Source organism: Coregonus clupeaformis, chromosome 7 (assembly GCF_020615455.1).
Source record: "Coregonus clupeaformis isolate EN_2021a chromosome 7, ASM2061545v1, whole genome shotgun sequence".
NCBI classification, from domain to species: domain Eukaryota; kingdom Metazoa; phylum Chordata; class Actinopteri; order Salmoniformes; family Salmonidae; genus Coregonus; species Coregonus clupeaformis.
This window is the reverse complement of record NC_059198.1, coordinates 64,780,045-64,792,107: the sequence shown is the minus strand read 5'-3', so window position 1 is coordinate 64,792,107 and position 12,063 is coordinate 64,780,045. Positions and strand designations below refer to the sequence as shown.

Sequence of the window (12,063 nt, the reverse complement as noted above, 5' to 3'; positions counted from 1 at the left end):
CAAGTGGAATCCGGAGGCGGATCGAGCGTTTCTGGATTTGAAGAGGCGATTCACCAACGCACCGATTCTCTCTCAACCGGACACGGCCCGTCAGTTCGTCGTTGAAGTGGACGCGTCTGATGTGGGAGTTGGCGCCATCCTGTCGCAGCGATGCTCCACGGACAGTAAACTCCATCCCTGCGCCTACTACTCTCGTCGCCTTTCGCCTGCGGAGAGGAATTACGATGTGGGTAACCGGGAGCTTCTCGCGGTGAAACTTGCCTTGGAGGAGTGGCGCACTGGTTGGAGGGGCGGAGCAACCGTTTATTGTCTGGACTGACCACAAGAATCTTGCTTACGTGCAATCGGCTAGACGTCTCAACTCCCGTCAGGCCAGGTGGTCGTTGTTTTTTCGGACGATTCAATTTTTCCCTGACGTTCCGACCTGGATCTAAGAACGGCAGGCGGACGCCTTGTCTCGGATGTTCTCCAAGACGGAGGAGAGTGGGTCCAAGACCGAGACAATTCTCCCCGGAACTGCGTCGTGGGAGCTGTTAGGTGGAAGATTGAGGAGGAGGTGATGGCGGCCCTTCGGACGCAGCCCGGTCCCGGTAACGGTCCACCCGGTCGGTTGTTTGTGCCTGAGTCGGTTCGTCCTGCGGTCCTCAAATGGTCCCACGCCAGCAAGATGGCTTGTCACCCTGGCGTGGCTCGGACGATGGCGCTTCTTCGCAGACGTTTTTGGTGGCCTGCCATGGCCGAGGATACTCGGGGTTATGTTGCTGCCTGTCCGGTGTGTGCGCAGAATAAGAGTACCAATCGGCCCAGCTCTGGACTACTTCACCCCCTTCCTATTCCCGCGACCATGGTCGCATCTGGCCCTGGACTTTGTCACTGGGTTGCCCGCTTCTGAGGGGAACACGGTCGTTCTGACTATCGTGGACAGATTCAGCAAGTTCGCCCACTTTGTGCCTATTGCCAAGCTTCCCTCTGCCTCGGAGACGTCCGAGATCCTGGTTAGGGAGGTTTTCAGGGTCCACGGTTTGCCCAGTGATATCGTTTCCGACCGTGGCCCTCAGTTTACCTCTGCTGTCTGGAAGTCCTTCTGTTTGGCCATTGGAGCTACAGTCAGTCTCACATCTGGTTTTCACCCCCAATCTAATGGTCAGGCGGAGAGAGCCAACCAGAAGATGGAATCCACGCTACGCTGCCTGGCTTCTTCCAACCCCCACCTCCTGGGTCTCTCAGTTGCCTTGGGTTGAGTATGCCCACAATACTCTCCCCTACATCTGCCACTGGGATGTCTCCCCTTCCAGTGCCTGTATGGCTACCAACCTCCCTTGTTCCCTTCTCAGGAGAAGGAGCTCTCAGTGCCTTCTGTTCAGGCCCATATTCGTCGTTGCCACCGGACCTGGCATCGGGCCAGAAAGGCACTCCTTAGAGTTTCGGACCGGTATCAGCTCCAGGCGAATCGTCGCCGGATCCCCGCTCCCACCTATACCATCGGAGATAGGGTCTGGTTGGCCACACGGGATCTTCCCTACGGACTGAGTCTAGGAAGTTGTTACCAAGTTCATTGGTCCGTTTGTGGTGGAGAAGGTGATCAATCCGGTGGCAGTTCGACTCAAGCTCCCGAGGACGCTCAGAGTCCATCCCACCTTTCATGTCTCCTGCCTCAAGCCTGTTTTCCTCAGTCCTCTGTTGCCTCCTCCGCCTCCTCCTCCTCCTCCTCGGATGATCGGAGGTGGTCCTGCCTACACGGTGCGACGCATCATGGATTCCAGACGGCGGGGCCGGGGTTTCCAGTATCTCGTGGACTGGGAGGGGTATGGTCCTGAAGAGAGGAGTTGGATTCGCGGCGACAGATCCTAGATGCTGACCTCATCCGTGACTTCTACCGCCTCCATCCTGGCGCTCCGGGAGTCCGCCCGGTGGCGTTCGGTCGGAGGGGGGTACTGTAACGATCCCGGCAGTCTGAGTCGGGTCCGGTCTGTGGACTAGTTTTTCGGCTCGTGATCTCCAGTTTCCCGAGGGTTCTGGAACGCTCCGGGGAGCTCTCTTGATTTCCGCACCTGCATCCCATCAGCAATCTGCACACCTGGTCCTGATCATCACCCTTCTTAGGCTCTGGCCTAACATCCATTCCCTGCCGGATCGTTAGCCATGAACAGTAGGTTTACCAGAGTATCAGTCGTAGAGCTTCTAGCGTTAGTTTTGTTGTTTTGCACCTTGTTGATTTGTTGTTTACTTACCTCCGTTTTGTTCCATCTGCAGTCACTCGTCCGGAACCTTCATCCAACCTCTGCCTGGTGGTCGGCGGCTGCCGAGCCATGATCGGATCAACCACTGCACCCCCAACAACTAATCAACGCCGCCCGCTCTGTTCCCTGGATTATTCAGCATCACTCTTGAACTTGTAAATAAACACTCACCTTCGTTTCAACTTACCTTGTCCTGGTCTGCTTCTGGGTTCTGGCTTTGTAACTCGTGACATAGAGCTGTCTTTGGGTGGCTAAAGGGGTCTTGTCTGTAGCATAGAGCTGTCTTTGGGTGGCTAAAGGGGTCTTGTCTTTGTAGAGCTGTTGTTAGTGATGTTAGAATGCACAGATTGATGCATGAGACTGACTAACTCAACTGTTATCTCTCTCTGTTACACTATCTTTGTGCCTCTCTCTCCATCTCTTTCCATCTCTCTTTCTGGGTCTTACTCTCTTTGAGTATGTTGTTTCTGTCGCTCGCTCTCTCCCCCGCTCTCTCCACCTCAAATCCCCCTCTGTCTCTCTCTCTCTCTCCCACCTCAAATCCCCCTCTGTCGATCTCACTCCCCCCTCTCTCCACCTCTAATCCCCCTCTCTCTCTCTCTCTCTCTCTCTCTCTCTCTCTCTCTCTCTCTCTCTCTCTCTCTCTCTCTCTCTCTCTCTCCTCTCTCTCTCTCTCCCCTCTCCACCTCAAATCCCCCTATGTCTCTCTCTCTCTCCCCCCTCTCTCCACCTCTAATCCCCATCTGTCTCTCTCTCTCTCTCTCTCTCTCCCCTCTCTCCACCTCAAATCCCCCTCTGTCTCTCTCTCTCCCCCCCCTCTCCACCTCTAATCCCCCTCTGTCTCTCTCTCTCTCTCTCTCTCCCCCCTCTCTCCACCTCAAATCCCCCACTGTCTCTCTCTCTCGCTCTCCCCCCTCTCTCCACCTCAAATCCTCCTCTGGCTCTCTCTCTCTCTCCCCCTCTCTCCACCTCAAATCCCCCTCTGTCTCTCTCTCTCTCCCATCTCCCATAATAACATGGAACACCCGTTAGATGGAGAGAAGACTGAGAGAAGACTGAGAGAAGACTGAGAGAAGACTGAGAGAAGACTGAGAGAAGACTGAGAGAAGACTGAGAGAAGACTGAGAGAAGACTGAGAGAAGACTGAGAGAAGACTGAGAGAAGACTGAGAGAAGATTGAGAGAAGACTGAGAGAAGACTGAGAGAAGACTGAGAGAAGACTGAGAGAAGACTGAGAGAAGACTGAGTAATTCACTGAATAAGAAGGGCATATGGTGCTCAAATACTCTAAAAGTAAACTCTGTCACTGTCATAATCACTCCTGGACCGCATCCCAAATAGCACCCCTATTCCTTAGTGCACTACTTTTGTAGTGGGAGTAGTGCCTCTATATTGGGAATAGGGTGCCAACTGGGATATAGCCAGGCCTGACATAATCCAAATAACAAGGGTAGCTAACTACTACCATATTGTGTTGGGAGATGAGGAATTCATAATGTAACGCCTTCTGGATGAAGAGAGTAGACTGAGTCATTCAGAGTAGAAGGAATGAATCACTCAGAGAAGGAATATGGTGCTCCAAGACTCAAAATGACACACACACACACACACAGTGAGAGAGACTCAAAATGGCTCTGAAACTAGAGGCAGTAGTTCCCAGATGGCATTCAGGCTACTGAGGGTAATTCACATCCACACAGAAGGCACTAGCTGTTGATATTTAATGGTTCTGAGTTGTGTTATTCTGTCCCTGTGATTATGAGCCAGCTTGTGTATTTGCCCTCTTTTATAACTCAATTAGAATAGTTACTGAACAAATGTTTCTAGATTTAGCTTAGGGTCAAAACAAACTCAATCCATGAGAGGTGGTTATGTACTGCTTGTATGGGTTATGAATGTGTTATGAAGTCTCTATATGTAGGTACCCTTTAAGTGTGTGTGTGTCTGTGTGTGTGTGTGTGTGTGTGTGTGTGTGTGTGTGTGTGTGTGTGTGTGTGTGTGTGTTTGTGTGTGTATGTGTGTGACCTGGAAAGAGGTGAAGAAGAGGTCTATGAAGAGTTTGGTGAGACGCAGGGCGATGGTGGCCTTGGTGGACTCATCCGTCACGAAGACAAACACCACCAAGTGGATTCCTAGTAGAGGGATCAGGGTTAGGGTAGACTTAGCCAACCTGGGAAAGAGAGATAGGGGGGAGGGAGGAGAGAGAGGGGAGGGAGGGAGGGAGAGGGGGAGAGAGAGAGAGAGAGAGAGGGTTAGAGAGAGGCAGGGAGAGAGAGGGAGAGGGGGAGAGAGAGAGGGAGAGAGAGAGGGCTGAGATTAGAAGGTTGATGAAATTATAAACAGAGGAAAGGGTTTGCATTGTGAAAGAAAGAAAGAAAGAAAGAAAGAAAGAAAGAAAGAAAGAAAGAAAGAAAGAAAGAAAGAAAGAAAGAAAGAAAGAAAGAAAGAAAGAAAGAAAGAAAGAGCTCACCGGAACTTGTAGTCGGAGTATCTCATCTGGTGAGCCCTCAGTTTGGACACCAGGATCTTTATTATGTGGATGAAGATCAGGAAGTTTATCTGTAAAGAACAGGAAGTCAGAAACAGTTTGATGAGTGACGACTTGTCAACATGCAGAACAGAACAGTGGTGAGTTTGCAGAGAGCTCCGTAACACTACACTCTTAGAAAAAAAGGTGCTATCTAGAACCTAAAAGGGTTCTTCCGCTGTCCCCATAGGAGAACCCTTTGAAGAACAATTTTTGGTTCCAGGTAGAACCCCTTTGGGTCCCATGTAGAACCCTTTCCACAGAGGGTTCTACATGGAACCCAAAAGTTTTCTACCTGTAACCAAAAAGGGTTTTCCTATGGGGACAGCCGAAGAACCATTATGGAACCCTTTTATCTGAGAGTGTACATACTGTAAGATCATCTTAGGGGGGGATTCAATCCGATCGCGCTTTGTCGGCCTTGCACCTTTTAAGGTCAATGCTTCCACGTTTTGCGGAGACCGAATTCACGGTACATGCTGCATACGTCGGCTCAAGCGGAAATTCACTTTAAATGTCAAACGCGCCATAACACGGATTTACTGCCGATGGGATTGAATCCAGACCTTAGCCTGCTTACAGACATGTTTGTGCAGCAGTATAGTCAACTCGTCATGGCCAACATGTTTAAATAGGAGTTGGCAAGACAGTCCAAACAGATCTAGGACCAGCAGGCTAGCATGTTAACTGCTACATTAACAGATAAAAACATGTCCGCTGACGTTGACTCAAACGAGCGTCCTAAACCAAACGGGCCCGCGATAAAGAGGTGAGTGAGTGGCGTTTTGTTGTCATGGGCTACATGAAAAGCAAAGCAGGAACTGACCTCACCACCTCTGTCTCTGTGGATACTCAAACAAAGGAATTCCTGTGAGATACAGCTACAGACACTTAGGAAGAGGATTGATGTTAGGAAACTATGCCGACTCGACCCGGGGCGTCTGTCTGTGTAACGGACATAGGCGGCGTCCCAAATGGCACACTTTTCCCTATATAGTGCACTACTTTTGACCAGGACCCATGGCTCTTGTCAAAAGTAGTGCACTATACAGGGGATAGGGTGCCATTTGGGATGTAAACATTTGGGATTCAGCCCTGGTCTGACCTGACGGCCGCCGTGACGAATATTACTCTTATATAAACCCATTGTTCTGACCTTTCATTAACACTATGTTCATGGTGGGGCAGCAGAGGGTAGAACTGGGTCAGGACTTCATCAAACTAAAGACTGAAGCACCCAGACGGATATTGAAGAAAGACAGACCCTTGAACGCTGGCATACTATAGCTGGTATGTTGACTTGGAGAGTCTGTCTGATGTGACGGCCGCCATGACGGATCTCACTGTTATATAAAACCCAGCCCAGCCCAGCCAGGAGTAGGCTACTAATAACTATAGGGTCAAATTGGAGTGGTAGGGGGTAGAGAAGTAGGGTCAGGACATCAAACGAAAACGCCCCAAACAAATCCATAGGAGTAAAGACCCTTGAATGCATAACGGCATAACTTACTATAGCTAGTATGGAGTCTGTCTAATGTAGAGTTGCAACATCCTGGTAACTTTCCTCCAAAAAATCCCCTGGTTTTCCAAAAATCCTGGTTGGAATATTCCTGGATTTCCTGCCAATTCCTGACAGATTCCAGGAATCTTCCAACCAGGATTTCTGGGAATTTCTGGAAATTTACTGGACTTTTTTCAACCCTAGTCTGATGTAACAACTGCCATGACAAATCTCACTCTTATATAAAACCAGCCCTGATCTTCCAGGAGTAGGTTACTAATAACCTAGTTAAATAAATGTTAAATAAAAAGAATAATACAAAATAAAAAAATAACGCTACGGTCAGAGTGAAGTGGACATCAAATGAAAACACCCAAACAAAGATGGAGGACAGTATCTTTTTTCTTTCAAAAACTTTGGCTGCGCTTGATTGGACTTGCCTGGCTGATGGAATCATCTGGAACCTGGCACTCAAAAGCTTTTGAAAGAAAACAAATAGTACTTTTTTTATACTTGTATTGGTCGTGTACACATATTTTGCATATGTTATCGCAGGTGCAGCGAAATGCTTATGTTCCTAGCTCCAACAGTGCAGTAATACATAACAATACAAAACAATACACACAAATCCAAAAAATTAAAAGAAAGGAATTAAAGGAAAAGTCCACCCGAAAACTATTTTTTTGGTATCTGTTTCATTAGTCCATTGTTGACATAGTCCCAAAATGTTTTGCTTGTCACCAATCAAGTTTTCAAGATATGTAACTTTCAAAATACAGAAATCATCCCCTTATAATGCATTTTGCATGATGTGATGCTGCATCATATGGGGATGATTTCTGTATTTTTTTCCTTTAAGAAATATCAGAATAATGCAAAAAACATTCTGAGCAAATAATGTAAGAAATAACAACAACAAAATATATATATTGCAAAGTTGGCTAGGAGCTAGAAACAGGACAAACATGTCTGTCGGCGACCCTCTTGTAATCTGGGTACAGAGAACAGACAATGCCAACATCACTCCAGGCTCTTTGAAGGATGACAACTTACTTCCTTTACTTCATAAACCCTTCCACACTGTCTTCATGTTTAAGGTCAAGGTGAGTGATAGGAGATACAATTCCACACTGTCTTCATGTTTAAGGTCAAGGTGAGTGATAGGGGATACCATTCCACACTGTCTTCATGTTTAAGGTCAAGGTGAGTGATAGGGGATACCATTCCACACTGTCTTCATGTTTAAGGTCAAGGTGAGTGATAGGGGATACCATTCCACACTGTCTTCATGTTTAAGGTCAAGGTGAGTGATAGGGGATACCATTCCACACTGTCTTCATGTTTAAGGTCAAGGTGAGTGATAGGGGATACCATTCCACACTGTCTTCATGTTTAAGGTCAAGGTGAGTGATAGGGGATACCATTCCACACTGTCTTCATGTTTAAGGTCAAGGTGAGTGATAGGGGATACCATTCCACACTGTCTTCATGTTTAAGGTCAAGGTGAGTGATAGGGGATACCATTCCACACTGTCTTCATGTTTAAGGTCAAGGTGAGTGATAGGGGATACCATTCCACACTGTCTTCATGTTTAAGGTCAAGGTGAGTGATAGGAGATACCATTCCACACTGTCTTCATGTTTAAGGTCAAGGTGAGTGATAGGAGATACCATTCCACACTGTCTTCATGTTTAAGGTAAAGGTGAGTGATAGGGGATACCATTCCACACTGTCTTCATGTTTAAGGTCAAGGTGAGTGATAGGGGATACCATTCCACACTGTCTTCATGTTTAAGGTCAAGGTGAGTGATAGGAGATACCATTCCACACTGTCTTCATGTTTAAGGTCAAGGTGAGTGATAGGAGATACCATTCCACACTGTCTTCATGTTTAAGGTAAAGGTGAGTGATAGGAGATACCATTCCACACTTTCTTTATGTTTAAGGTCAGGGTGAGTGATAGGAGATACCATTCCACACTGTCTTTATGTTTAAGGTCAAGGTCAGTGGTAGGAGATACCATTCCACACTGTCTTCATGTTTAAGGTCAGGGTGAGTGGTAGGGGGGTAGTGGGGCAGGACATCAAATAAAAAAACCCAAACAGAGACACCCAAACAGAGCATACTAATTGTATTTAGTATGCTTTGTTTAACTGATTGAACAAACTGCTTTGTATATATATATATATATATATATATATTGTTCGTTTCTGTGTGTGTTTTTCATGGAAGCCCTCTGGGTTTCCAACCTCACCTGTGTGTGTTTCATGGAATACCCTTTCACACTGTCTTCATGTATGATAGAGCAGGTGCCTCAATATGGAATATTGCGTGAATGGAAGGCGAAGTGACACTGCCACATACATAAAATGTGTATGACAGCTGGGGTGAACAAGGTTAGGAAACGTAAACGTAAGCACAGAAGGAAAACAAACACGCACGCAGGCTTTAACTGGCCTGTACTTTAGCTGACATGACATGGTGAAGTGGAAAACATCCTCATCATTACTTAATCATTGAACATGTCATCCTCCTCATCACCATCATGTTACAGACAGAGAGAGAGAGAGAGAGAGAGAGAGAGAGAGAGAGAGAGAGAGAGGGGGGGGAGAGAGAGAGAGAAAGAGAGAGAGAGAGAGAGAGAGAGAGAGAGAGAGGGCAGAGAGAGGGGGCAGAGAGAGAGGGAGAGAGGGAGAGAGAGGGGGGGGAGACGGAGAGGGAGAGAGAGAATCCGAGAGATAGAGAGTGAGATAGAGATGTAGATAGAGAGAGAGAGAGAGAGAGAGAGAGAGAGAGAGAGAGAGAGAGAGAGAGAGAGAGAGAGAGAGAGAGAGAGAGAGAGAGAGAGAGAGAGAGAGAGAGAGGAGGGGGGCAGAGAGAGAGAGAGAGAGAGAGAGAGAGAGAGAGAGAGAGAGACTTTGAAAGAGAACAAACAAAAGTGTACTTACCACAACTGCCAGCAGTATAGGGGATCGTATGATCCACCAGTACTGCATGTTGATATTCTGCTCCCAGCACCTGTCAAACAGAGGCAACACAACACTGAGTGTAGCATACAGACAGCACCTCTCTTCCCCAGGGTTGTATTCTAGGGGCCCTATATACAAGACTCAACACAACACTGTGGTAACATAAAGGGCCCTGTTTACAAGGCTCAACACAACACTGTGGTAACATACAGGGCCCTGTTTACAAGGCTCAAACTACTTCTACAGTTGTTCTACACTAACAGTTCCACACACTTCTTAGTTGAGCAAAGGACAGTTCTATGCCAGTGTTACAGTAGTCGTTGTAGTACTCTTGGGTGATAAAACACTATACATCTTAGACCCTACAGATTCTCTGGTCTGATGAAACCAAGACTGAACTCTTTGGCCTGAATGCCAAGCGTCACGTCTGGAGGAAACCTGGCACCATCCCTACGGGGAAGCATGGTGATGGCAGCATCATGCTGTGGGGATGTTTTTCAGCGGCAGGGACTGGGAGACTAGTCAGGATCGAGGGAAAGATAAACGGAGCAAAGTACAGAGAGACCCTTGATGAAAACCTGCTCCAGAGTGCTCAGAACCACAAACTGGAATGAAATTCACCTTCCAACAGAACAACGACCCTAAGCAAACAGCCAAGACAATGCAAGAGTGGCTTCTGGACAAGTCTCTGAATGTCCTTGAGTGGCACAGCCAAAACCCGGACTTGAACCCGATCTAACATCTCTGGAGAGACCTGAAAATAGCTGTGCAGCGACGCTCCCCATCCAACCTGACAGAGCTTGAGAGGATCTGCAGAGAAGAATGGGAGAAACTCCCTAAATACAGGTGTGCCAAGCTTGTAGCGTCATACCCAAGAAGACTCGAGGCTGTAATCGCTGCCAAAGGTCTTATGTAACTACAGAAGGTGTCAACAGTATGGTTATAGTCCAGCACTCCCCTCCTGACTACTTTGTTCTCTGTGAGTATGTACTGTAGAGAGTATACAGTAGGGTACTATAGTAAGTATCCCTAAGAGAGTATACAGTAGGGTACTATAGTACTGTAGTTCCAAGAGAGTATAGAGTAGGGTACTATAGTACTGTAGTCCTAAGAGAGTATACAGTAGGGTACTATAGCACTGTAGCCCTAAGAGAGTATACAGTAGTGTACTACAGTACTGTAGTCCTAAGAGAGTATACAGTAGGGTACTATTGTACTGCAGTCCTAAGAGAGTATACAGTAGGGTACTATAGTACTGTAACCCTAAGAGAGTATACAGTAGGGTATTATAGTAAGTAGCCCTAAGAGAGTATACAGTAGGGTACTATAGTACTGTAGCCCTAAGAGAGTATACAGTAGGGTACTATAGTACTGCAGTCCTAAGAGAGTATACAGTAGGGTCCTATAGTACTGTAGCCCTAAGAGAGTATACAGTAGGGTAATATAGTAAGTCGCCCTAAGAGAGTATACAGTAGGGTACTATAGTACTGTAGTTCCAAGAGAGTATAGAGTAGGGTACTATAGTACTGTAGTCCTAAGAGAGTATACAGTAGGGTACTATAGCACTGTAGCCCTAAGAGAGTATAGAGTAGGGTACTACAGTACTGTAGTCCTAAGAGAGTATACAATAGGGTACTATTGTACTGCAGTCCTAAGAGAGTATACAGTAGGGTACTATAGTACTGTAACCCTAAGAGAGTATACAGTAGGGTATTATAGTAAGTAGCCCTAAGAGAGTATACAGTAGGGTACTATAGTACTGTAGCCCTAAGAGAGTATACAGTAGGGTACTATAGTACTGCAGTCCTAAGAGAGTATACAGTAGGGTCCTATAGTACTGTAGTTCTAAGAGAGTATACAGTAGGGTACTATAGTACTGTAGCCCTAAGAGAGTATACAGTAGGGTACTATAGTACTGCAGTCCTAAGAGAGTATACAGTAGGGTACTATAGTACTGTAGTTCTAAGAGAGTATACAGTAGGGTACTATAGTACTGTAGTTCTAAGAGAGTATACAGTAGGGTACTATAGTACTGTAGCCCTAAGAGAGTATACAGTAGGGTACTATAGTACTGCAGTCCTAAGAGAGTATACAGTAGGGTACTATAGTACTGTAGTTCTAAGAGAGTATACAGTAGGGTACTATAGTACTGTAGCCCTAAGAGAGTATAAAGTAGTGACAATAGTACTGTAGTCCTAAGAGAGTATACAGTAGGGTACTATAGTGCTGCAGTCCTAAGAGAGTATACAGTAGGGTATTATATAGTACTGTAGTTCCAAGAGAGTATACAGTAGGGTACTATAGTACTGCAGTCCTAAGAGAGTATACAGTAGGGTACTATAGTACTGTAGTCCTAAGAGAGTATACAGTAGGGTTCTATAGTACTGCAGTTCTAAGAGAGTATACAGTAGGGTACTATAGTACTGCAGTCCTAAGAGAGTATACAGTAGGGTACTATAGTACTGCAGTCCTAAGAGAGTATACAGTAGGGTACTATAGTAAGTAGCCCTAAGAGAGTATACAGTAGGGTACTATAGTACTTCAGTCCTAAGAGAGTATACAGTAGGGTACTATAGTACTGCAGTCCTAAGAGAGTATACAGTAGGGTACTATAGCACTGTAGTTCCAATAGAGTATACAGTAGGGTAATATAGTAAGTAGCCCTAAGAGAGTATACAGTAGGGTACTATAGTAAGTCGCCCTAAGAGAGTATACAGTAGGGTACTATAGTACTGTAGCCCTAAGAGAGTATACAGTAGGGTACTATAGTAAGTAGCCCTAAGAGAGTATACAGTAGGGTACTATAGTAAGTAGCCCTAAGAGAG

At 46.3% G+C, this 12,063-nt stretch overlaps 1 protein-coding gene across 4 annotated transcripts in view; it reads right to left on the bottom strand.

Moving 5' to 3' along the window:
* LOC121569996 (glucagon receptor) overlaps positions 1-12,063 on the bottom strand; it is a 241,026-nt gene that overhangs the window by 12,396 nt on the left and 216,567 nt on the right. For all 4 annotated transcript variants that reach the window (XM_041881420.2, XM_041881423.2, XM_041881422.2 and 1 more), the window contains 3 exons: positions 9,218-9,287; positions 4,711-4,799; positions 4,266-4,410 (listed from right to left, as the gene is read on the bottom strand). In XM_041881420.2, the coding sequence (XP_041737354.1) occupies positions 4,266-4,410; positions 4,711-4,799; positions 9,218-9,287 (304 nt within the window). The remainder of the gene's footprint in view (positions 1-4,265; positions 4,411-4,710; positions 4,800-9,217; positions 9,288-12,063) is intronic.